At 36.0% G+C, this 26233-nt stretch overlaps 2 protein-coding genes across 13 annotated transcripts in view; one reads left to right on the top strand and one right to left on the bottom strand.

Annotated features, from left to right (window-relative positions):
* The window catches only part of DENND4C (DENN domain containing 4C), a 128606-nt gene that overhangs the window by 63467 nt on the left and 38906 nt on the right, over window positions 1–26233 (top strand). For 6 of the 9 annotated variants that reach the window (XM_022573794.3, XM_089913186.1, XM_089913184.1 and 3 more), the window contains 10 exons: window positions 4576–4682; window positions 5704–5922; window positions 12240–12385; window positions 14244–14279; window positions 14361–14491; window positions 16397–16529; window positions 18686–18892; window positions 23663–23791; window positions 23983–24127; window positions 24404–24550. In XM_022573794.3, coding sequence (XP_022429502.2) covers window positions 4576–4682; window positions 5704–5922; window positions 12240–12385; window positions 14244–14279; window positions 14361–14491; window positions 16397–16529; window positions 18686–18892; window positions 23663–23791; window positions 23983–24127; window positions 24404–24550 — 1400 coding nt within the window. The remainder of the gene's footprint in view (window positions 1–4575; window positions 4683–5703; window positions 5923–12239; window positions 12386–14243; window positions 14280–14360; window positions 14492–16396; window positions 16530–18685; window positions 18893–23662; window positions 23792–23982; window positions 24128–24403; window positions 24551–26233) is intronic. The other 3 variants (XM_022573795.3, XM_022573797.2, XM_089913185.1) reach the window with 3 other exon arrangements.
* Window positions 4572–26233, bottom strand: part of RPS6 (ribosomal protein S6) — a 66221-nt gene continuing 44559 nt past the window's right edge. For all 4 annotated transcript variants that reach the window (XM_022573799.3, XM_089913192.1, XM_089913193.1 and 1 more), the window contains one exon: window positions 4572–5764. The gene's annotated coding sequence lies outside the window, so the exon portion shown is untranslated. The remainder of the gene's footprint in view (window positions 5765–26233) is intronic.

The following is a 26233-nucleotide window of genomic DNA, read 5'->3' as shown; positions in this document are numbered from 1 at the left end:
GAGTATCCTGGGTTGCAGACTTTTCCTGTTCTGCACTTTGAATATATCATGCCACTCCCTTCTGGCCTACAAAATTTCTGCAGAGAAATCAGCTGATAGCCTTATGGGGGTTCCCTTGTATATGACACTTTGCTTTTCTCTTGCTGCCTTCAGAATTCACTGTTTACTTTTAACTTTTGTCATTTTAATTGTGATATGTCTTGGTGTGGGCCTGTTTGGGTTCATCTTGTTTTGACCCTCTGTGCTTCCTTTACCTGGATATCTGTTTCCTTCCTCAGGTTTGGTTAGTTTTCAGCCATAATTTTCTCAAATACATTTTTGATCCCCTTTTCTGTCTTTTGGTATCCCTATAATGTGAATGTTGGTATGTTTAATGTTATTCTGTAGATCTCTTAAACTGTTTCCATTTTTTAAAATTTGTTTTTCTTTTTTTCTGTTTTTCTTTTTGCCTCTTGTTAGTCCCAGTGGTCCTCCAGCCAGCCAAGGGGGCTTGTCTACCCTGCGTAGGACTCCAGGACTGGGGTGCCCTATCTATGGCTCTCACCACTCACTCCCCTGAGAGGGTGTCCACCTGTGTAATCTCCCATTTCCTCTGAGTCCCCTCCCCTGGGCACAGGTCCCAACCCAATCACTTTTCTTCCCTTCCATGTGTATCTTTCTTACAGCCTTGGTGGTACAGGAGTCCATCTGCCAGTTTTCAGTTAGTTTTTCATGAGAATTGTTCCACATGTAGATGTATTTTTTGATGTGTTCATGGGGGGAAGTGAGCTCCATGTCCTCTTAGTCTACCATCTTGATTGATCTCTACTGTGTGTATTTAGATTTACTTACAGCCTGGAAATAATGAACTGCTTGGAAGCACTAAATATTTCTTGTCATACACATTTCATTCTTTTTCAGTAACTATCCCTGAAAAAGTTATTTCAAGGTTGTATATATTGTGGTGCCTTTGGAAATGATTTTGAAGTTTTAACTCAAATATTTACCTCATTTTATTTACTGTTCTGAATAAAAGAATATTATAGAGATTCTTTTTTTTTTTTCTTCTGTACGCGGGTCTCTCACTGTTGTGGCCTCTCCCGTTGCGGAGCCCAGGCTCCGGACGCGCAGGCTCAGCGGCCATGGCTCACGGGCCCAGCCGCTCCGTGGCATGTGGGATCTTCCCGGACCGGGGCACGAACCTGTGTCCCCTGCATCGGCAGGCGGACTCTCAACCACTGCGCCACCAAGGAAGCCCTATTATAGAGATTCTTAATTTTGCCCAGGTTTAAATAAGTTCTATATAATTTCTATTGTTCAAAGCACTGTTTTGTAAAATAATTTTGAACTCTGCTTAATTGTACTTACAGAATTATGAAATGTTCTAGATACCGAAGAATTATAGAGAATAATGTAAATAACTTGCATGAATCTTCCTCCCAGATTCCAGATTCCACCCACTAATACATACTATATATGTATTAGTATAAATGACATTTTGTTTTTCATGCTTTAAAAATTTATGTTTGTATAGTTTTCTGTGAATTGCTTTTTTACTCATCATTCTCTATGCGGTTCATCCATGTTGATACACGTAGCTCTACTTTGTCTTCAGTGTTTATCAGTGTTGATGGGTATTTAGATTGTAGTTAGATTTTGCAATTATGAACAAAACTGCTCTGATCATTATTATGCATATTTCTTTGAGTACATGGTTAAAATTCCTCTGAAACATATACCTAGAAGAGCTAATGTTGGTTGGTAGGCATAGCTAATGCCATATTACTCTTTCCCCTCTTCATCAGCAAACGAAAGTTCTCTTTGTTCCATATCATTGTCAGTACTTGTTATGATCAAACTTTCAAATTTTTGCCAACTTGATGGTAATGGGATGTCACTGTGGCTTTAATTCACATTTCCCTAATTAGTAGCAAATGAGGTGTTTTAATTTCTTTTTGCTCTTTGGTTTTTCCCTCCTTTTTTGGTACATTTTCCTGTTGGGTTGTTTGTCTTTTTCTTTTGATTTGTATAAGGCCTTTATATAATCTGGAAGTAATTCTTAGTCTGTTATATGCATTGCAAATAGCTTGTGCCACACTGTGATTTGTATTTTCATTCTGTTGTGTCTTTTGATGAACAGAAACTTATATTAATTGATCACAGCTCTCAGTTTCTCTTTATGGATTACCATTTTTGGTTCTTGTACGTGAAATCCTCTGCCTTGAGGTCATGAAATATTATCCTGGATATTCTTAAAGTTGTGAGGTTTTGACTTTCTCATTTAGACCTTTAATTTAGCTAAACTTGGTATTATTAGTGTATGATGAGACATAGAGATACCATTTTATTTTTTTTAACATGAGTAAACAGTTGTCACATAGCACTGTTTATTGAATGGTCAGTTCATCTCTTTCCCATCTGTCTTCAGAGTCAGTACCATCACATATCAGTTTTTATATTTGTGTGGGTACGTATCCAGGCTTATTTTCTGTTCCTTTGGTTTGTTTTAGTCTCTTGCCAGCATCAGATTATCTTAATGACTTGAAAATTAAGTTGTCTACAACATGGATGAACCTTGAAAACCTCATGCTAAAAGACCTTATATGATCCCATTTATTTGAAATGCCCAAGGCAAATCTGTAGACACAGAAAATAGATTAGTGGTTACTTTGGGATGGGAGGATGGGGGAATTGTGGGTTAGTGACTAAGAGGGTGTGGGGTTTCTTTTTGAGGTGATGAAAATACTCTAAAATTAATTGTGGTGGTTGTTAAAACAACTCTGAATATACTGAAAACCATCAAATTGCACACTTCAGATGAATAAATTGTATGGTATGTGAGTTATATCTCAATAACATTGTTTAAAAAAAATGATGTGAAATGGCAAGTCTCTTTACTGCTTATTCTTTAAAATTGTTTAGACTATATTTGGTCTTTTGCTTTTTCATATAAATTTTAATTAGTTTTTTAAATTCCATGCAAAATTTTGTTGTGATTTTTTGTTAGAATTCTATTGAATTCATAGATTAATTTGGGGGCAGATAAGATCATTTTGACATAAAGTCTCAGGACCCGTGAATGTTGTATTTTACTTCATAGGTGTTTTTAAAGGTTTTTCAATAACTGTTTCAGTTTTCTCTGTAAAGATCGGGCACACCTTTTGTTAAACTTACTTATTCCTAAGTACCTTATGGTTTTTATTGCTACTGTAAATGGTATTTTAATTACATTTTTTATTTGTTAGTTGCTGGAGTATAACTATGCTATTGATTTTTTATGTAGTGGTCTGCTGTCCAGCAGCTTACTTGAATTCTCTTATTTTCATTTGCTTGTAGATTCTCTTCGATTTTCTGGCTATAAACAGTCATATCCTCTACAACTTATATATTTAAGAATTTCTTGTCTTAATTCTCTGGCTAGGATCCTAGTGTAATATTGAATAGAAATATTCATAACTGGTATCTTGTCTTGTTCCTAATTTCAAAGGGAATGGTTTGAGCAGTTCATCATTAAGTATCTTTATGCTTTAAAGCAAGAATTGACATCTGGCCCAAGGCCTGTTTTTGTAAATAAAATTTTATTGTATCATAGCTATGCTCATTCAGTTACATGTGGTCTGAGGCTGCTTTCATGCTACAGTGGCATGTTTGAGTAGTTGTAACAGAGGTCCTGTGGTCCTGAAAGCAAAAAATACTTACTATCTGATTCTTTATAGAAAAGGTTTGCTAGCCCCACTTTAGGGTTTTGATTGCTTAATAATAAATTAAGGAACCTTCCCTCCACTTCTAGATTAAAAGTAATTTCTTTTTCTAAATCATAAATAGGTGGTGAACTTTATAATGCTTTTGTACAACTATTTAGATGAGTATTAAGTTTTTCTCCTTTAATCTTAGTGTGGTAAATTACATTATAAAATCAGTTAGTAGTAAACAACCCTGCATTCCTATAGTAAACATCTTTCTCTCTTTTTTTTTTTAATGTGCTAGTGGATTAAATTCTCTAAGAATTTAAGATGCTAGCATTGATGTTCGTAAGTGATATTGGCCTGACATTAGCTCCAGCCCATGGTTGGTACATAGTGCTTTCATCTTTGTAGCGTTTTAAACGTTTCTAATTCTGTAAAAATATTTTATTTGACTCGTGCATTATTTAAAAGTGTTCTTTTGAACTTCCAAAGTAATTTCTTTTTCTTAAACGGTGACTCGTTTCAATTGTGGTGAGAACATGCTCTGTATGCTACTGACTCTGATATTTGTCGAGATTTGCTTCTAATAGGTAGTTTGAAGTCTCAAGTCAATTAAGTTTGACACTTAAAATATTATAATTCTAAAATGTAACTTTGAAACAAGACTTGTGTTGTATTCATAACTCCAGTTAATGAAAATCTATGTTGGAGGGTTAGAATGAGATGACCAAATTTGACTGAGGTTGGTTAAAATGAAAAGAGAACTTCTTGAAAACCACTTGTTCAGATTCTCAAATTGTAACTTCAGTAAAAATAGCCTTTGCATTTTCTTTTTTAGTTTGACGTAAGAATTTTGTTTAAGTAAAAACAGATTATAACGGACTTTATTAATCATGTTGTTATTTAATAGATCAGATGAAAAGAAGAACATGAACTGGAAGCAGCTTCCCAAAAAGCCATGCAAAAATCTGATTAGCACCTTGAAGAAATTGTATCCCCAGCTATCTTCGGGTAAATGTGAGGAAAAAGGAAGGGATTTTTTGTTTGTTTTTTGCCATGCTGCATGTCTTGTGGGATCTTAGTTCCCCAACCAGGGATTGAACCCAGGCCCTCTGCAGTGAGAGTGCAGAGTCCTAACCCCTGCACTGCCAGGGAATTCCCAGGAAGGGATATTTCTAATGAAAGAATGTATATAAGAAAATTCTTAGATTTAGACATAATTTTGCTCTGCTTAAAGGGAGTCTCATTACAAAACAGAACTCCAATAGTAAGATACTGCTGTTGTGGTTCATGTTTTTTTGTTTTGTTTTGTTTTTTTGCGGTACGCGGGCCTCTCACTGTTGTGGCCTCTCCCGTTGCGGAGCACAGGCTCCGGACGCGCAGGCTCAGCGGCCATGGCTCACGGGCCCAGCCGCTCCATGGCATGCGGGATCCTCCCAGACCAGGGCACGAACCCGTGTCCCCTGCATTGGCAGCTGTACTCTCAACCACTGCACCACCAGGGAAGCCCCTGTTTTGTTTTGTTTTGTTTTTTATTTATTTTTGGCTGTGTTGGGTCTTCACTGCTGTGCGTGGGCTTTCTCTAGTTGCAGCGAGCAGGGGCTACTCTTCATTGTGGTGTGCGGGCTTCTCCTCGCGGTGGCTTTTCTTGTTGCAGAGCACGGGCTCTAGGCGCGTGGGCTTCAGTAGTTGTGGCATGCGGGCTATAGGGCACAGGCTCAGTAGTTGTGGAACACGGGCTTAGTTGCTCCACGGTGTGGGGCATCTTCCCAGACCGGGGCTCGAACCTGTGTTCCCTGCATTGGCAGGTGGATTCTTAACCACTGTGCCACCAGGGAAGTCCCATGGTTTATGGTTTTTTGAACATGTTTTCTGTGCCCCATCTGTGCCCTCCCTTTTAGCCCCTGCCAGTGATCCCTTTACATTAATAATAGAGGAATTTCAGGAAGTCATGGGCTTTATTTTGACAATTCCCTTGTCGAATTATTATATATATAACATTATGTATTAATGCCATTTTCTCCTCTTCATTTGTCAGTTCACCGAAAAACTCAGGAAGGTTCAGCGATTGAGATGACTCCAATTGAAGCAGATTTCTCCTGGCAAAAGAAGATGACACAACTTGAGATGGAAATTCAGGAGGCATTTTTGCGCTTTATGGCATCCATTTTAAAAGGATACAGAACATATCTCAGACCAATCACAGAGGCTCCTTCAAATAAAGCCACAGCTGCTGATTCATTGTTTGACCGACAGGGTGAGTGGCATTGAAAATATAAATACTTTTTATTGAAATGAAAAAAATTTCTGTTTGGTAGTGCTACCAAATATAGTGCTACTATATAAGTTCTTAGAAATTCATATTAAAATATGATGGTCTTCTGTGTATTTGTAATCTAGCTCTATGAATAGAATTTATTTTAATTTTTATACCCCATTTTTTTCCTGAGAAATCTGAAACCGGAGGTGTTTAATTATGAAATGTCAAAGATGTTGCTGACATTTATAGTACTCTAATCAGTTATCTTAGTAGAATAAAGCTGGTGGTTTGTTTTTAGGTGTTTTCTCCACTTTGCATGATTCTTGACTTTATACACTCTGGGCTTTACAGTATTCTCTAATAAAGAGTTTTTGGAATAAAGCCACCAGTTTTTTAAAATTTTTGAAAAATACAGCCTTGTTCCAGGGGAAAACACCATACTCATTCATTTTAGTATTTGTTATTTTCGGGAATTATGAAGATTTTTGTTGTTATTCAGCAGCTCTTATATATGTAGTGGCAACCTTACAGATACATCAGTATTCATGTGATAATTGTTTTACATAGCTATAATTTGACCCTGCAGTTATTATTATTATTTTTTAATCTGTATTTTCCTAATAGTCCTTTTGTCTTTTCTCATTTCTGCTTTGGGACAACTTATCTCTCAAATATTTAGTCGCCATTTACCAAACCCCACTAGTTATTATGTAGGGATATAAAGAAGTATAAAATCCAGCTCCATGGGATACCCAGTGGAAAATGGTCTAACGTGTTTTTAAAAATAGAGCAAGTACTCAGGAAAACAGATTTTACATAATCATTCAGTGAGAGGACATAAAAATTCAGAAAAAGGGAACATTCTTCCAAATGAGTGTTTTGGAAGACTTCATGGAAGAAGAGCATGACTTTAAAGAATGGGTAGAATTTATAAATGGAGATGAGCAAGAAAGACTTTCTAAAAAACACTAGACATTAAAAGTCAAATCTGAATTAGAATTTCCACTTTGCTATTTATGAAGCCTTCCTGGGGTTCTGTTTTGTCATTAATAAAATGAGGATGATACCTACCTAATTCATGCACAATTGTGAAGATTAGATGAGAAAATGTATGTGAAGCAACTAGAAAAAGTACTTTACAATACTCATGATAACAGTATTATTGCTAGTGGTAATAATGAAGTGGAAGGAAGCTCAAGAACAAAAGCACAAGGCATGTGTATTAGTTTGCCAGGGCTGCCATAACAAAATGCCATTGGTTGGCCGGCTTAAACCAGCGCTCCCCCACCTTTTTGGCACCAGAGACCAGTTTCGTGGAAGACAGTTTTTCCATGGACGGGGTGGGGTGGGGGGGATGGTTCAGGTGGTAATGCCAGCGATGGGGAGTGATGGGGAGCGGCAGATGAAGCTTCGGTCACTCGCTTGCTGCTCACCTCCTGCCATGTGGCCCCATTCCTAACAGGCTGTGGACCGATACTGGTCCGTGTCCCAGGGATTGGGGACCCCTGGCTTAAACAACGGAAAATTGTTTTTTTTTTTTTTTTTTTTTTTCAGGATTCTGGAGGCTAGAGATCTGAGATCAGTGTGTAGCTAGGATTGGATTCCTCTGAGGCCTCTCTCCTTGACTCGTAGATGGCTGTCTTCTCCCTGTATCTTCACATAGACTTCCTTCTGTGTGAATCTGTATCTAAATGTTCTTGTCTCTTAAGGACACCACTCATATTAGATTAGAGCCCACCCTAGTTTATTTACTTAAGTTTGACTTAATTACTTCTTTAAAGGCCATATCTGCAAATACAGTCACACTTTGAAATCCCGGGAGTTAGGACTTCAACATAAGAATTTTGGGGTGACACAGTTCAGCCCATAATGGCATGTTCGGGAAAAAAGTTTTAATGGTACAATTTGACCAAGTGAGGAGCTTTAGAGGTGTTGTGGAAGATAAAGCAGAAAATAAGATTAGAGCTCGGATTATGAGGAGTCTTAAATGCCAGACTAAGAATATGGAGTTTTTCTAATGGACAGTAGTGGGTCACTAATTCATTCTCTGTCATTCTAAGTAGAAGAGAGGCATTACTAATGGAATTTAGAAAGATATTTAACTAGTGTCTGAGGCCTAAGGTTTTTGTTAACAGGGTAGCATTTGGTCTAACAAGGGATATATACATTTGACAATAAAATAACACATTTTACTGAGTGGGTTGTAAAGGAAAGTATTGGTTACAGTAAGAGAGCTAGGTCAGGGGAAAGGTTCCCTGAAGAAGTAACAGTTAAGCTTGGGCCTGAAAAAAGAATAGGATTTAGCTGTCGGTTTTGGGTTAACTTTTTTTAGGGATACTTTAACAAACATGTATAAAAGTAGGGAGAATAACGTAGCTACCTTCCAACTTCAGCAGTAGTAGCAATCTACATTCTGTTGTTTTAGTTTCATCTATGTTTATTTTACTCTTCCTTTGTCCTTTTCTCCTCCCCTCCTCCACCCCTCCCTTTCTTTCTAAATTCCAAGTAGGACATCATTTCACCCATAAACTGTGTTTAGAATTTCCTGAAGTTACATGTCTTTTTATCTGATTGTATCCCCATGGTGTTATTTAACATTTTTTTCATCTATATTTCCTGTAAACTTTTGGTTGGAATAAGAGCCACATTGTTCAAAAGAAATATAATGGGAGCCACATATATAATTTAAGATTTTCTAGTAGACACAGTTTTTTAAAAAGCAGTAGGGGAAGTTAATTTTAATAATATGTTTTCTCTAACTTAATACATCCAAAATGTATCACTTCAACATGTAATCAAATTGTAAAAATTTTAATGAAATATTTTACATTCTTTTTCCATACTAAGGCTTTGAAATTGGTGTGTGTTTTATACTTATAGCACATCTCAGTTTGGACCAGCCACATTTTTTTTTTCTGAACCTTCACCTCTGGGTATAAATCACTAATAATGGCATGGACTCAGAAGTCAGATTGTCTGTTCAAATTCCAGCTCCACAGCTTGATAGTGATGTGGCTTTGGGTATGTGGTTCATTAAAGACCAGCCACATTTTAATTGCTGAATTGCCACATGTGTGTAGTGGTTACTGAATTAAGCAGTACTGATCTAGAGCTTGATTATATTCAGGTTCAGTTTTCTTGGCAAGTGGTGCTAAAACACATGATGCTCACTACTTACTGCAAGTATGGCTGTGTCCCATTTTTAGTGCTCCCAAGATTGATCCATGGGTTCAAGTTGTATCAGGCTCATCCATTCATTATATTGATAGTTTCCCCACCAGCCTTTCATTTAATTGTATTAGCAGCCTTTGCTGATCATTGCCTAGATCCATTAGAAGAAGAAAAAAAAGACTTTTTCTTACCACTTGTCAAGAATAATTTATTTCTATTTTATTGAAGTCTTTCTCAACTAATTAATACCTCAAGGGGATGTAGTAAGGACCACAGCATGTGTAATGTCCTGAAGCATCATAGAAAGAAAGGCTGGAGGGGAAAGTGGCTCAAAAACAATGCTTGAAATGGTGGGTGTGAGCCAGATCATGTTGGATCTTTTAGGACTAATGAAGGGTTTCCGTCTTTATTCCAAGAGTAATTGCAAGTTAGTGAGGGATATTTAAGTAGGTAATAGGATCAGGTTTGCATTTTTAAAAGATCATGTTTAATGTTAAAAAAAAATCTCTTTGGCTTCTCTGCAGATTGAATTGGGGGCATCCAAAGTATGGATCTACTTATTAGTTGGTTAGTGCATTGGTCCAAGTGATCAGTGGAAGTGACCTGGATTAGTTGGTAGTATGAATAGAAGAGTGATTTTTAGGAGGTAGATTGAATAGAACTTGGCAATTGAATATGGGATGTAAGATAGAGGGAGATGTCAAGAACAACTTTGAGATTCTTTAACCACAGAGTGGATGCTTGTGCCCTTTATTGAGAAGGGAAACAGCAGAAAAGGGAAGGATCTAATTATTTGTTAAGGAAAAGATTTTTTATTTTATTTATTTGTTAAAGTATAACTGATGTGCAGTATTTATATGTTACAGGTATACAACATAGTGATTCACAATTTTTAAAGGTTATACTCCATTTATAGTTATTATAAAATATTGGCTATGTTCCCTGTGTTGTATGTCCTCGTAGCTTACTTATTTTATGCATAATAGTTTGTACCTCTTAATCCCCTACCCCTATCTAACCCTTCCCCCCTTCCCTCTCCGCACCTGTAACCACTAGTTTATTTTTTATATCTGTGAGTCTGTTTCTTTTTTATTATATTTACTAATTTGGTTCACCTTCTAGATTTCATATAAAAGTGATAACATAGAGTATTTTTCTGTGTCTGACTTATTTCACTAAGTATTATACTCATCCATGTTGTTGCAAATGGCAGAATTTCATTCTTCTTTATGGATGAATAATATTCCATTGTGTATATATATATAGCACAACTTATTTATCCATTCATCTGTCGACCAGTTAGGTCTTGGCTATTGTAAATAGTGCTGCTATGAACATTGAGGTGCATATATCTTTTTGAATTAGTGTTCTTGTTTTTTCCATATACATACTCTGGAGTGGAATTGCTGGATCATGTGGTTTCTCATAGTTTTTTGAGAATCCTCCATACTGTTTTCCATAGTGGCAGCAACAATTTACATTTCCACCAACAGTGCACGAGGGTTCCCTTTTCTCCACACCCTCACCATTTGTTATTTGTGTTCTTTTCGTTGATAGCCATTTTGACAGGTGTGAGGTTATGTCTCATTGTGGTTTTGATTTGTATTTCTCTGATGATTAATGATGTTGCACATCTTTTCATGTGCCTGTTGGCCCTCTGAATGTCCTCCTTGGAAAATTGTCTAAGGAAAGGTTTTTTAAAATGAGAGAGACTTGAGTATACTGGTTACTAGCTAATAGAGAGGGAGTATTGTCCAGAGAACACTGAAAGGCCTGGAATCCCAGGCTTATGTGGTGGTCTTGGCCTTAGATAGGAGGAGGGTCACACTCACTGTAAAACAAAGTAAGGAATAAATGATAGCTGCAGAAAGAGTCATAGATTTTATAGTGAGATAATGAAGGTAGTTCTCATTTAATTATTTTCATTTTCTCTGCAATATAAAGTATTATTATTCAGGGATGAGGGAGAGAACATGGTGGGAGAGTATTTAAACATTGGAAATAACTGTGAAAACACGGGTAAAGGGAAATTCAGACTCCAGGAATGTAGTGGGGTTGCTGGTCAGGGATGAAGGTATAAGCGGTTCTGATCCACCTGGTTATGTAACGGCGCCTCCTCCCATCCGCAGCTTGTGCTCAGCCACACTGGCACAGATTCAGAGAAAGCAGGCAATACATTGCTCCAGGGCTAGGTCATACTAGATGAGTTTGACAAAAAGGCGTAAAAACTGAGAGTGTTGACAAGAAAGTAATTGAAATGATGTACACAGACATGGAATCAATATTTGAGAGAGAGAGACGTTAAGATAGGAGGGTGCACGTAGAACGATCGTCTTCCTTACCCCATCCCCCACACAAAAGGCCTGGTAGGAAGAACTTAAGCATACCAGCTAGACAGGGGTAATGGTCAGGGAGTAGTATGTAAATTAGAGGTTTGGGAGGCAGAGCTGTTTACAGTGCTACCAAGAAAAGTCCAGGGAGTGTGTAACTATGTGTAGAAGTTGGTGATTGAGGTGGAATAGACCACAGGTCATTGAAAGTTAAGGAATTAAAAACTCATTAAAATGTTGGATGGTTGGTCTTTATGGGTGTTGAAGAATGATGATGGTAGGAGTTGGAGAGGAGAAGACTTTGAATTAGGTGCCCTGATCTTCAGTGAATGAAGGAGAGGGTGTCCCTGAAGTCACTAGGTGCCTACAGTTAGTAGGGGAATGGGTGGAATAATAGCCAGATGAGCAGAGATTTTTACAAGATGATACAGAAATAATTGTGTGGTGGCATTGCAGAGGAAGGACTTGACCCTTCCTGCTTGTGAGTATGCAGAGTATCAGAAGTTTCTACTTGAGAGCTATAGGGCTAGAGGCTCCTTATAGGAGATGCAGATTTCAGTGAAAAGGTTAATGGTATAAGTTAAGGATTTTTGAGGTTGAATCAGGCAGAATGGACTGTGGTCCCTTAATATATATATTATAGAAGATATCTATTTCCTGTAATATATATATTTCTTTCTCTTTCCCTTTGTGTATATATATATATATAATATAAAGAGAAAACAATACGGATATATACAAGTTTAAAATAATTAATATAACATCTAGTTCCACTTTAAAATCTGAATTTAATTCTAATTTTATTTTCTTCAGGATTTTTAAAAAGTCGAGATCGTGCCTATACAAAATTCTACACCCTTTTAACCAAAACACAGATTTTTATTCGTTTCATTGAAGAATGTAGTTTTGTAAGTGATAAAGATACTGGATTGGCTTTTTTTGATGACTGCATAGAAAAGGTAAAAGTTTGTCCTATATGTCAGTATTAGGGAAAAAATTTAACAGTTTGTTTACCTTTATAATCATCATTGTTATTATTAGCCCAAATGACCTGAGGAAGGCATTATAGGTGGTGTGTGTGTGTGTGAGTATGTGTGTGTGTGTACACATGCGAGTGTCCGATTCTGGGCTTAATGTAAGAATTATTTTCCTTTGTGGCATCTAGTACTGCCATACATAGCTAATTTTTCTCTTTGAATCTCACTTTGGTTTTGTATTAAGTACTAAGAACATTTCATTGAAGCTCCTAAATTTTTTTTTTATGTGAATAAGATAAGATTTAGTAGTTCATTAAAAAAGTTTAGTTTTAGGAATTCCCTGGCAGTCCAGTGGTTAAGACTCCATGCTTTCACTGCTGAAGGCCTGGGTTCGATCCCTGTTCAGGGAACTAAGATTCCACAAGCCGTGCAGTGCAGCCAAAAAAAAATCAAAAACAAAAAATGAACAAAACAAAAAGAAAGTTTAGCTCTATGGGTAATGGAAGTCCTGTGTTAAGTCCTGTGTTCTTTTGTTTTAATGTTTTTCCAAATACTTTTGGTAATATATTTCTTTTGTCCTAATGGAAGCTATTTGGAAATACGTTAAAATTTTTTTTTTTTTTTTTTTTTTTCCCTGTTCGCGGGCCTCTCACTGTTGTGGCCTCTCCCGTTGCGGAGCACAGGCTCCGGACGCGCAGGCTCAGCGGCCATGGCTCACGGGCCCAGCCGCTCCGCAGCATGTGGGATCCTCCCAGACCGGGGCACGAACCCGCGTCCCCTGCATCGGCAGGCGGACTCTCAACCACTGTGCCACCAGGGAAGCCCACTTTTTATTTTTTATTTTTTTTTTTGCGGTACGCGGGCCTCTCACTGTTGTAGCCTCTCCCGTTGCGGAGCACAGGCTCCGGACGCGCAGGCCCAGCGGCCATGGCTCACGGGCCCAGCCGCTCTGCGGCATGCGGGATCTTCCCAGACCGGGGCATGAACCCGTGTCCCCTGCATCAGCAGGCGGACTCTCAACCACTGCGCCACCAGGGAAGCCCCAGAAATATGTTAAATTTTAAAGCTTTACTCACCCATCGTAAGGAAGTTTAAGTTGATTTTTGACAGTTATAACTCACATATTTTTTCTCATTTTTTAATAGAGCTCTTATTTTTGCAAAGTGGGTCTTGGGGCTGATTGTTTATGCAAACTCTATATTATACAAAGTTGGAGATTTTATCCAAAAAAGGTAGAATATTATGATGTAATTTTTATAGGCTCCTAATGATTCCTGTATCTTAGAAGACTTGAATAATTTTCTCCCATTATATCCATGTGATCTAAAACTCCAGGGATATGATTAAAACTTTTCAACGTTTTTGTTTACTTAAATATTGATAGTCCATTATCATTCAGTTAGAGAGAAGCTTAGATAATATCAATCAGTAATGCAGGGGTTTAGTAATAATGAAATTTTTGATTTGAGAAGCCAGGTTCTCCTTGTGATTGCCCATCTTTTGCTGCTTCTTTTTTTAAAAAATTAATTAATTTTTTTATACAGCCGGTTCTTATTAGTTATCTGTTTTACACATATTAGTATATATATATGTCAATCCCAATCTCCCGATTCATCCCACCCCCTCCCCATCTTTTGCTTCTAAAGAGGGATTTATGAAGAAACCAGTCAAAATAAATTGCTTCTCTCTTAATAGCCGTAAGAGAAATTTTATATTTTAGCCTAGTACTATGGAGCCTAGTAGCCTAGTAAAAGGATAGTTTTTTAAATAATAATTTAAGATAATCTCTATTAAATTCAGAGGAGACATTTTCACTAAGAATTTTTTTCTTTTTTTCTAGTTGTTTCCTGATAAAGGCACAGAGAAAACAGATAAGGTATTTTTTCTTAAAGTTTTAACGTTTCAGAATCACGTCTTGCTTATATGCAAATTAATTGGAGAAAATAATTATTTTTAGGTTGATTTTGATTCAGCAGAAGACACCAAATTGATAGAGCTAGATGACTCACAGAAAAGTGAGCATACTGTGTTCATAATGCCACCCGAGCCACCGCCTGATGATGGAAAGGATCTGTCACCAAAGTACAGGTAACAGGAATTTTTTTAAACATTTGTTTGGGCACAGCTTTAATAATTTGATCTTTTGTGATTATTAGTAGATATGTTGTATAGTAATCATTTGTGAAGGTCATTTTCAAAATGTATTTAGTGAACTAATGGAGATGAACATTTTATGGAGATATCACCAGGTATTGTAATTTAAGAATTGGACAGCCCCGTTGGAAGGGAAACCAGATGTTTATCACTGTTAACCTAAACATTTACCATATTTTAATCTTTAAAAATTTCATTTCTGAAGAAGAAAAAATTTACTTTTGTGAGGTTCCCCCTCCCTTTGGGGGATTTTGTTGTCAATATAAGGACTGTGAAATTCTTATGCATTAGTAATATATCAGAGAAAACTTAAAAGTAGAGGGCCAGGAATCATTCTTTATTAAAATAAACTTATAGGATTTGAATGGGAGTCTTTTAAGAAATTAAAATGTTTGATTGTTTATTATTATGATCATTTGAATACCATTTAATAGGTTTAGAAAATCAAACAAAAAAACTAGCACATCGTTTTAGCACCAATACTTAATGTCTGTTAACAATTATATGTATATCTTTTTTGTCTTTTTGTACATAAATTTGCATTTACTATACTTAAAACAAGTATTAGTTCATCTTGCGCATATTCTTTGTGACATGTGTTTGCCTTTAATGGTCTGAACATTTTTCCATGCCAATATATATTTTTGTGCCATTCATTTTAAATAACCACATTGCATGCATTTATTGTGATTTGTTAAACTAGTCTCCTGTGGATTTATTTATAGTTCTTTGCTGTCTCTACCTTTGTGTGTATACACAGTTATTTTCTTTGGCTGTATTCATAAAAGAATTTCTGGGGCAAAGGGAATATAAAATAAGTGTTTTCCAAAAATATAGAATTAATATATAATCTCACCAGGACTCCATAAGAATGAAAAATGTATACCTGAGATTGAGTGGTTTAATTAAGTACTGTTTTGATTGCATGTTAAGTATAGAACTCTTTTTTAATTTGGCTTTGATCATTATACATTGGAATGCAGATACTGACAAATAAGTAAATCAAATAGGAAAGGCAATATATTTCAGAAGAAGATTGGCCAAAGGAAATAACTAGGCAATTTCTGAGAAGAAATCCCAATAGTTGATAACATGAAAGTATGTTAAGCTTTTCTAGTATTTAAAGAAATGCAAACCAAATGAGTAGTAGAAGCATTTTTAATCTATCAGCTTGAGAATAGGCTATCCTTCTAGTTAGAGTGTATGTAAGTATAACCTCTCTGGAAGTAATTTGATGGTGATTATAATAATTTTTATTTTCTTGATAAATATTTACCATAGAAAACTCTGTTATTGGGCATTATTCTAAGAAATTAAGTAAAAGTATTCACATAGATAAATGTACAAAGATACTTAATTGCAAAAATTGAGAAATAACCTAAAAATGTCCAACAGTAAAGAATTGGTTAAATTTTGGCACATCCCTAATATAAAAATATTGGGGATTTTTTCCTTGTAAATGTGAATGCAAGGTACTTTTATAAAGAAAAACAAAATTACAAAGTATACTGAAAGTTATCTTTTAATATAAATTATCATTGAACACATGGGTCCTGTTGAAAGGGTTACTAATTCTTCTGTCAAGATGTCTGGGTTCTCTGTGTTCTAGGGATTGATTGAAAATAATAGGATGCAGAGGAGCCAAAGTTTCCATGTAGATAGTCTATGTATCTTATAATTGCATCATCTTATATTTTTGAAAAAAAAATTTCTATACAAGGATTTTGGAAAATAATATTGGGTACTTTTGAGGTTTAGTAATATTCACCTAAATTCTGGCATAATATTAAGAGTTAATGTACTTTAAATCAGCAGTTCTATTTTTGCTTTTTATTTTAGTTACAAATACTTTCCAAGACTGGACCTTAAGCTTTTTGACAGACCACAGGAGTTGAAACTTTGTTTTAGTAGACACCCTACTGGGAGTAGCATTACAAACAGCCCAGCTCTCATGGCTAAGAGAACTAAACAGGTCAGATATTCTTTATCTAATTTAAAATGTAAACTATGTATATGTGATATGCAGCTCATAGTTTAGACTTGTCACCCACAGCAATCATTTGAAGACCCACTATGGTTGTTAATGAATTAAAATCGATTTCTTGCAACCCTACTTATAATATTGAGGCTGAAGTTTTTGAATGCTTATGTTTATGTTCTAAGAGAACCTTGGGAACTAAATACACTTAAAAAAAAACTTTATTGAAACATAATTCATATACCATACAATTCACTTGTTTAAGTATACTCACTGGCTTTTAGGATCTTCACAGGGTTGTGCCGCCACCATCACAATCAATTATAGAACATTTTCATCACCCTAAAAAGAAAGCCCGTACCCTTTAGCTGTTAACCCCCGAGTTCCTCCATCTTCCACAGCCCCAGGCAATCACTAATCTATTTTCTGTGTCTATAGTTTTGCCTGTTCTGCGCATTTCATAAAAATGGAATTGTACATATGTGGCATTTTGTGACTGGCTTCTTTCACTTAGCCTAATGTTTTTAAGGTTCATCTGTGTTGTAGAATGTATCAGTATTTCATGTATTTTTATTGCTGAATGATATTCCATTGTGTAGAATATTTTATTTATCCATTTATGTACATGTGGGTGGTTCCTACTTTTCGGCTGTTATGCATAGTGCTGCTGTAGACATTTGTGTACAAGTGTTTGTGTGGTTATATGTTTTCATTTCTTTGGGTTATATGCCTAAAGTAGAATTGCTGTGTCATATAGTAACTCTCTGTTTAACCTTCTGAGAACTTATCAGACTGTTTTCCAAAGTGGGCACATCATTTAAAATTCCCACCAGCAGTCGGAATTTTACCACATCCTTGTTAATTCTTGTTATCTTCTGTCTTTTTGATTATAGCCATCCTAACGTATATGAAGTGGTATCTCATTGTGATTTTGATTTTTCCTCATGGTTAATGTAAATATATTTTCTGCTGAATATTACATTCTAAGGGGAGTTAACTTAGGACAACCTAGACATCTTGTTTTAATACTATATCTGATTTAGGTATAAAGAGTTAAACTATGGTTAGGTGTGAGTTAAAATTGAACATCCTTTATACATATACTGATGTTTTGGGGGTCTACAAAACATGGAAAATTTCAGAATGAAATTCTTAGTTCAGGTTTTACCAATTCATGCACAGTCCCTCGAATCCTAGGGGTAACCTGAGGTGATCCTTAATCCCATATAGTACACAATTCTCTCAGTGTTGTCTGAGGGGAATTTTTTTTTTTAACCATTATCAGCTTAATAAAGGCAAGTTTTTTTAATGTGACAATTTTGCTACTACATCTTTAAATCTCATTTTCACCAGAATTTTTTTTCCAGGCAAGTCTCTTGGAAATAGAGCTCATAACAATATGTTTATTTAGGACACATCCAGCAGAGGGATCTTTAGTGCAAAGCAGACAGTGGCAGTCTGACATGTGTGGAGGGCTCTATAGTTTCTGGGAATATGTAGAGTTTGATAATGCTCAGCAGGTGACTTTGATACCTTTTTCTCTCTTCCACCTAAATCAGAATGAAAATCAGAACTAGAAAACATGCCATAAAACTGTTAGGTAGGAAGGTCTGTGATCTTTCTCAGACTATGTTGCCTGCAAAGGAATAGGTCTTTTTAACGAATCAGTCAGTGAAGGAATTAACACAGAAGGTAGAGTGGAAATCTTGGTGGGGAATAGCCTAGGGCATCTTAAACTTTTTATCAGGGGGAAGAGTGAGAAGACTCTGACTTTTCAAGAATGATTCTATAGAACTATAAGCTATAAATGAAATCCCTTTCATTCATCAAACATATGAGTGCCTTCTGTGTGAGGGGCACTTAGTTACCCATTGTATTATAATAATATGAATGATCTCTGCTTTTAAGGAGTTTCTAGTCTATTAGGAGACACCTGCTTGCCAAATAGTTAAAATACAGTATAAAGTGCTTCTATAGAAAGAACCATGGGGCACTAAGTAGGAAGCCATTCACAAAAGCAAAACTATGAAATGCTTGATTTTAGAGTCAAATTTTATATTAAATTCCTCTCTTCCTTTTACTTCTCACTTTTCCTGTCATACTAATGAATTTTAGTGAATGTCATGATGTTTTATTTATTCTCTTTCTAGGAGATAAAAACAGCTCAAAAGTTGGCAAAGAGATGTTATACAAATCCACCACAGTGGGCCAAGTGTCTCTTCAGTCACTGTTACAGTTTATGGTTTATTTGTCTCCCAGCCTATGTTAGAGTTTCTCATCCTAAGGTCAGAGCACTTCAGCAGGCATACGATGTACTTATTAAGATGAGGAAAACAGATGTGGATCCTCTAGATGAGGCAAGTATAACAAATTGAGTTATTGTTACTAAGATAAATTTTATTTGTATTTTTAAGAAAATTTAGGTCTCAGTTGCTTTCCAGTATCCTCGAATATTTTCATTAAGTAGGAAAGGTAAAATTGTTATCCTGTTTCATAGAGCTAATACTTATTATTTTAAAATACATTTATTTTAAAATTATTGCTTTAAAATGCAGCAGAGGGCTTCCCTGGCGGCACAGTGGTTGAGAGTCCGCCTGCTGATGCAGGGGACACGGGTTTGTGCCCCAGTCCGGGAGGATCCCACATGCCGCGGAGCGGCTGGGCCCGTGAGCCATGGCCGCTGAGCCTGCGCATCCGAAGCCTGTGCTTTGCAACGGGAGAGGCCACAACAGTGAGAGGCCCGCGTACCGCAAAAAAAAAAAAAAAAAAATGCAGCAGAGACTGACTTCCTTAGACCAGACTGTTTGCCCTTGATAAATAGAAAAAAATATTGACTTAATTTTATTCTCAAGATAACTTTATTAGGAAGCAAATAGGCCTTTAGTAAGTGGCTCTCCACTTAGGACCTGTGTCCTAGGTGAGTTACATAACCTATCTGTGTTTCAGATTATGTGTCTGAAAATGGAGGTCTGAGTTTCTCAACCTTGGCACTGTTGACATTTTGGCCCACATCATTTTTTATTGTGGGGTACTGTCCTGTACGTGGTAGGATGTTTAGCAGCATCCCTGGCCTCTGTGCACTAGGTGCCAATAGCTCCGTGCAATCAAAAATGTCTGCAGACATTGCCAGATGTCACCAGGGGGATAAAATTGCCCCACTGAGGTATATAATATTTAGTTCCTATCCTCAAATGGTTAATTTGACAGTTAAATCAGTTAATGTACATAGTGTGCCTAGACGAGTACCTGGCTGATGGTAAGCGCTCAGTGAACAGTGTGCTACATCCCTTAAGCCTGAGAACCATCCTCAGAGATAGGTAGTGGTATTATCCAACTAACGGTTGAAGAAACTGAGTTACTTATTTAGCTCTTCTTGTTGCTGTTTTTCCCTTTAAAAGTTACTTTTGGTGTTAAAATAACTAAAATGATTATTTAGAACCGGATTAGAATTTAAAATGAAGTTGGAATAAAAATTCAGGGTAATGGGTGTTTGGGGAGAAGGAGAGAGCACCAGATTAGAAGAGAAATGCGATTGAGGAGGGCCACATTATAGGCTTCAGCAATAACTGTAATTTTCTCCTCTTATAAAATAAAAAAGATCTGAAACTGAGAAAGCATGTACGTTATTAAGATTTGATAATGCTTGTGAGCACACTAAAACTCATTTTTCTCTAAGTATTATCTGTTTTAAAAAATTTTCAAATGAAAAGGTAAAGTTATAAAACAAGTAAAATATCCATTCTCACATTTGATTACATTTTCTCTCATCTGATGTTAATAAAACTATTTGGAGGGCTTCCCTGGTGGCGCAGTGTTTGGGAGTCCGCCTGCCGATGCAGGGGACATGGGTTCGTGCCCCGGTCCAGGAAGATCCCACATGCCGCAGAGCGGGTGGGCCCGTGAGCCATGGCCGCTGAGCCTGCGCGTCTGGAGCCTGTGCTCCTCAACAGGAGAGACCGCAGCAGTGAGAGGCCCACGTACCGCAAAAAAAACTATTTGGAAATTAAAAGTGCTTGATCAGAAGTAGTGTTTTGTACCTCATACATTTTAATGTTTTAAAAAACTTATTCTGATAGAGATATATCTAAGATAATATATCTAAGATAATATATCTAAGATATATTTTAAGATATGCTTTAACTTTGTGCAAGCACAGAATATTTTTAATGTGCTTTAAAATATGCTCTATGAGAGAGCTAGTATTAATTTTGTTACTGCACTCTAAACTCAAAGCACAATACTTGATTAAGTTTCTTTGATAAGTTCATAAGACAAATTGCCTGAAAAGTAATCTCCTCTATAGATATTAAGGTTCTAAGGTAGTCTTTGTTACAAGTAATTACATTCTCCTGTTTTCTAACATGAGCAATTACGACTAGTAAGCTAAAAAAGTTTTTTAGACTTTTTTCCCAATAAACACTCTGATAGGAGGCTTAAAAATTTGGAGGTTAATTTGTTGTATTCCTACTTCTAACAAGTTACACTGACAGATTTGTAGTCACCTGAAGTAATTACATCTCTACAACTGGAAGAAAGAAATGTTTCTTTATTTTAAAACTTAAGGATGCATATTTGCTTGGCATATTTGATGCATTTTATTTGTTTATTGATTACACATAGAATAGCACATTAAAATTTTCACAGTATTTTTATGTACATTATTTCCTTTGGTATTCCCAGCAACTCTATGAGGCAGTTATATATTAGCTATATTTTACAAAGAAAGAAATTTGAAACTTAGATGAAATGACACACACATAAGGCCACCTAGCAAGGAAGTGGTTTTGATTTTTAGGTTCATACTCCATTAGAACCCACTGTCTCATTCATATGCTTAATGTTTTGACAGCTTTGTGTTCTACATGTTATGTTGGCAGAAGTTGTAATAACGTAGATTTTTAAATACAACTAGTAGAGACCCAGAAATAGCATATGCCATGTAGGCTGAATTAAAGTTAAAATGCATAGTGTGTTTTGCTTTTAATACTATTTATTAAATTTTTAATGGAAATGAAATGTTTGTGTCAAGCTTATCTTGTCTCATCAGTCTATTCATATAGATATTGTTGTACATTGCTGAGTAACAAACCACCCCAGAACTTAGTGGCTTAAAATAACCATTTTATTAAATCTTATTATTTTATTTGCTGAAAATCCAGGAAGAATTTGCGGTAATTTTTCTGCTCCACATTGTATTACTTAGAATCACTTGGTTTTAATCAGTTGCTAGCTGGTCTGGTCTGGAAGGTCCAAGACAGCTTAACTCACATGCAGCCAGGTACCTTGGCAAGGTTATCTGGAAGGCTGGGCTCAGGTGGACCCCTCTTCCTCCATGTAGTCTCAGACCTCTCCATGTGGTACTTGGGCTTTTCTCATGATAGCTTAGCACTCCAAGAGCATTTGTTTCAAGAGGAAGTGGAAAGTGACCTTTCTTAAGGCTTAAGCCAGGAAACTGGTACAGTTGTCACTTCAGGCAAATTCTATTGGCCATGTAATCTCAGAGGCTTTCCTCCTCAATTAAGGGGAAGGGACATAGACTTCTCATGGGAGGAGTAGCAAAGAGTCTGTGGCCATCTTTTATCTAGCATAGATATCCAAAAGGTATCATGTTGTAGGCAACAAAATACTGCAATTAAAAAATTATATCCCTGGCATTATTACTGTTTCTTTAGTTTGATGCCTGGCTCTTATACCGGTAAGCCTGGAAGTTTGGAGGAATAGTTTGTAGACTTCAGAATAAATTAATTGTTGAGAATGGTTTTGGAAAATTTCAGATTAATCCCAGTTTGACATAGAAAGTGATTTACTTCTTCATGGCTCATAGAATCTTAGAGTTGAATAGGACCTCAAGATATTTTAGTAAAACTTCAACCTAAACCTGAGATGTTGAAGGTCTGTAATATATGGGACCTTGCCTATGCTTGAGTTGGCTTTGTTAGAAAGTTTGTGTTTTATGCTGAGTTCAGTTCCACCTCCCTGTGGCTTTTTTGGGACTGCAGAAGCTGTTTACTGCTTCTTTCAAGTGACAACTCTTCAGATATTTGAAGAACTCTTGTGCCACATTCTTCTTAATCACGTCATACATCTTACCTAGTTCTCCCATTTGTTCCTAATTTATGTAGTTTCCTAACACTTCTTTAACCTAATCATTTATGAAGTTACTCTGTTTCTGAACTCCTCTGCTCCTAAATTAAACTTTCCATTTCTAGCTTTAGAGTACTCATCTTTATGATCCTCTGCCTCTTCACATCTCTTTCCCTACTTCATCTCTTGAATAAAATATCCTTTCTCAAATCTATTTACTTTCCCCTTTAGTAGAGAGTGCAACTTGGCTTTATGGTACTCACAGTTGTTAAACAGCTCTGTTATAAACAGAGGACATTTTACAAGTCCCAAGAAGAGTATCTTTTTTATGTATCTTTTCTTATTCTCAGATTAAGCTCTAGTAGTCTTTGGCTGCCTTGTTCACTGCTTTTGTAAACTGGCTCACCTCTTTGCCAGGGATCCATGAGATTCCTGTTTCATTCTTCATGGTTTCTACTGTTGTCTTCCAAATGTGATATTCTAACTTTTAGGAGCTCCCCATTGAGTCGTCCTCTTCTGATCAAATTTAGCCCTCTTCAGTAAACACATATTCTCAGAAAAGCCTTTGCTAATAATATTACAGTGTTTTTAACTTTCTTCTCATACTTTTTTTAAGACACGGGTTCATAGAATTCTTTTTGTTATGTAGGCATTCTGGAGATGCTGCTTTTAATTCCTTTGGCATAAAATATAGAACATGATTTGGGAGAGAGCTATTTTAATCATGCTTGATTTTAAAAATGAATTCCTTCTCATATTATGGAAAATAATAGTTGTTTTCTTTGTGTAAACTTAGTTACTGAAACAAACGGCACACGTGCCCATAGGTCTTATGTGGAAAAGTTAATAATGCTGGTACTTCCATTGATGAATAGTTTTAAAAAATAGTTTACCGAGACTCTCAAACCAGAACAAAGGAGAAAATAGTAATAACTATTGCTTAATAACTTTGAAAAGAAGAATTGAGTAAAGTCATTTAAAAATCTCTACAAGTCACAGACTAATATGCTAACTATTAATGCTTTGATGTTATTTTTTGTTAGGTGTGCTATCGAGTAGTAATGCAGCTTTGTGGACTTTGGGGTCATCCTGTCTTAGCAGTGAGAGTTTTATTTGAAATGAAAACTGCTAAAATAAAGCCAAATGCTATTACTTACGGCTATTATAATAAGGTAAGTAGGATTGACATTAGGCAATATATGCTGCTTATTAAGATTGATAGATTTATTATGCCTTTTATTTAAGAAACTTTTTTTAGACGTTTTGGGGTAGAATTCTTTTTGTATATATTATATGTGTATGTATTTTTTAAAAATTCAAATATTCCTAATAAAGATTATTTTAACCTTTATTTTACCTTTAGGTAGTTTTGGAGAGCCCGTGGCCTAGCAGTACCCGCAGTGGTATCTTCTTATGGATGAAGGTACGGAATGTGGTACGTGGCTTGGCACAATTTAGGCAGCCACTTAAAAATACCGTGCAAAAGTCACAGGTCTCCTCAATATCAGGTAATAAATGTGGTTGGAAAGATACTTTCTTGCTGAACCATAAGCTTTATAGACATATGAATTTTTACTTATATGAGGCAGTAAATGTAAATGAAATTCTAGTTTTGATTTTTTCATATACTACTAAAGATAGAGGTTGCCTAGTCCAAAATTATTTTCTTCTCTCACAAATTTAGAAAGTATTCTGCAACTTTAAATGAACTGTGAGTCACTCATGTTTAGTTTCAAAGATTACCAGTGCATGAGTTATTGAACTGCTGTTGTCCTTATCTTTAGCTCCTCAAAATGCCACAGGTGGAAGTGATGGGGACACGGTGAGCCACGGTAGTGTGGATAGTTCTAATGATGCTAACAGTGGGGAGCACACAGTCTTCGTCAGAGATTTAATCAGTCTTGATTCCACTGATAATCACTCTAGCACAGGTACTAAAATCTGGATTTTACTAACCCTTCACTTACTCTCATGTTAAGTCTTCCATTTTTAAAAAAAACTTTGACCTTCCTCTCTCAAGTTTGTGCAATATGAATACCTAAAAAATACCATACATAAATAAGGGGAGAAGGTACACCTCTGATTGCAGATCACTTCTCTTATTTCCTATAGTATAAAATAAACTTGGGAGTGCTGTGCAAAAGGCTCTTACATGGTACTTCTTTGTGTTCGTTCATCATTAATTTGTGAAAGTATTTGATATAATTGTAAGGAATTGTGAGCTGAGGAACTTGACTGTTAGTGACACAATTGCAAATCTTCTTTTCATTAAGTGGATAATATTTATTAAAGATTTGAGATTATGAATATTAAAGAGGGAAGAAAATAAGTCACACACCACGAGAAAAACGTATTCTTTGCATAGTCATTACTTTAAATGACACTTTTTAAAATCTGAGAAACTACTGAAGCTGCTTTTACATACAAAGCTATGGGCATAATCTCTGTCCTCTGAAGTTAGAAATAAGCTTAATTAAAGTAGCACGTTGAGCAGATATATGTGTGTTGCACATCCTTCTCGTGTTTTTCTTTTTTGTTATTGTTAATATCTCAAGCTTTTCTTTAAAAAGAATTCTGAGTCTAATTCCTGTGCTTCATCTGATGAACTTGTCTCAATGACTGAAGTTTCCTTTTCTCTACTCTTTGTTGCTCTGCTTTTTGCTCTGTGCTGTTTCTTGGTGCTGCATTTGTCCTTGGCTGTCATGGTGTGGGGTGCAGACAGACTTGTGTGACGTGAAGCTATGGATACACGTGTGCATTAATTCTACCCTTGAATGTTAACCACTTCAGGTAATTTCCCATTTATTAGGTTAAATTTTGCTGACATGCAAGGGTGGGGGAGAGGCCTTTTGTTATATTTTAAGTACTGTTGCAAGTGGAAAGCAGTTTTAGTTTTCTTGGCTTTTTCTCCTTCAGATACGTGTAATCATATACATACTACTGAAAATACCCAACTAACGCTTTATGATCAATTTGCAAAGCATATTTATCTTAATTGAAAATATGCTATGCCTTGCTACAATTCTTATTTTGAGGGTGGTTTGTAGCATCATTGAGTCAAATAGTTTTATGAGCGTTAAAGATTTCAGTATTCCAGCTGTTAAGGTGGTTTTTGCTTGCTAAAACTGAACTGCTGATTCTTGTGCTAAAAACTATCCCCATAATTACAGAAGCATGTGTAAATTGGTGAAAGTCAACATAAAGCTGTAAGTTGCAATCCTGCTTATAAATTAAATTTCTTTCAACATGTGGGAATTTTCATGAGACTTTCATTTGAAAACCACCTTATTTTATTTCCTCCTGTATTTTTTTCCTAGTGCTTATAGAATAAATGGATTCCATTTATGGAAAATCAAGAAAATAATTTGTGGTATGAAACCATTTCACTAATAATAATAATAGATAAACACTCTCCTTATCTCTCTGGATTTTTAAACTTGTCTCCTTTAAAGGCAAAAAAAAAGATTTACTAGTAATTCTGGGAAACTGCATAAAGATTCCATATTCCCCAGTTGGGGAAGAAACTTCAGATCCCTTTTTCATATATTTCTTTTAAGCTACATTTCAAATGACTGAAGCTCTGATACTGAATTTACAGTGATTATGTGTCTCTG

This window comes from Delphinapterus leucas, chromosome 6 (genome assembly GCF_059928025.1).
Source record: "Delphinapterus leucas isolate spDelLeu-1000000601 "Yukka" chromosome 6, BTC_Dleu_Yukka2, whole genome shotgun sequence".
Lineage (NCBI taxonomy): Eukaryota > Metazoa > Chordata > Mammalia > Artiodactyla > Monodontidae > Delphinapterus > Delphinapterus leucas.
This window is presented reverse-complemented; position numbering and strand designations above follow the sequence as displayed.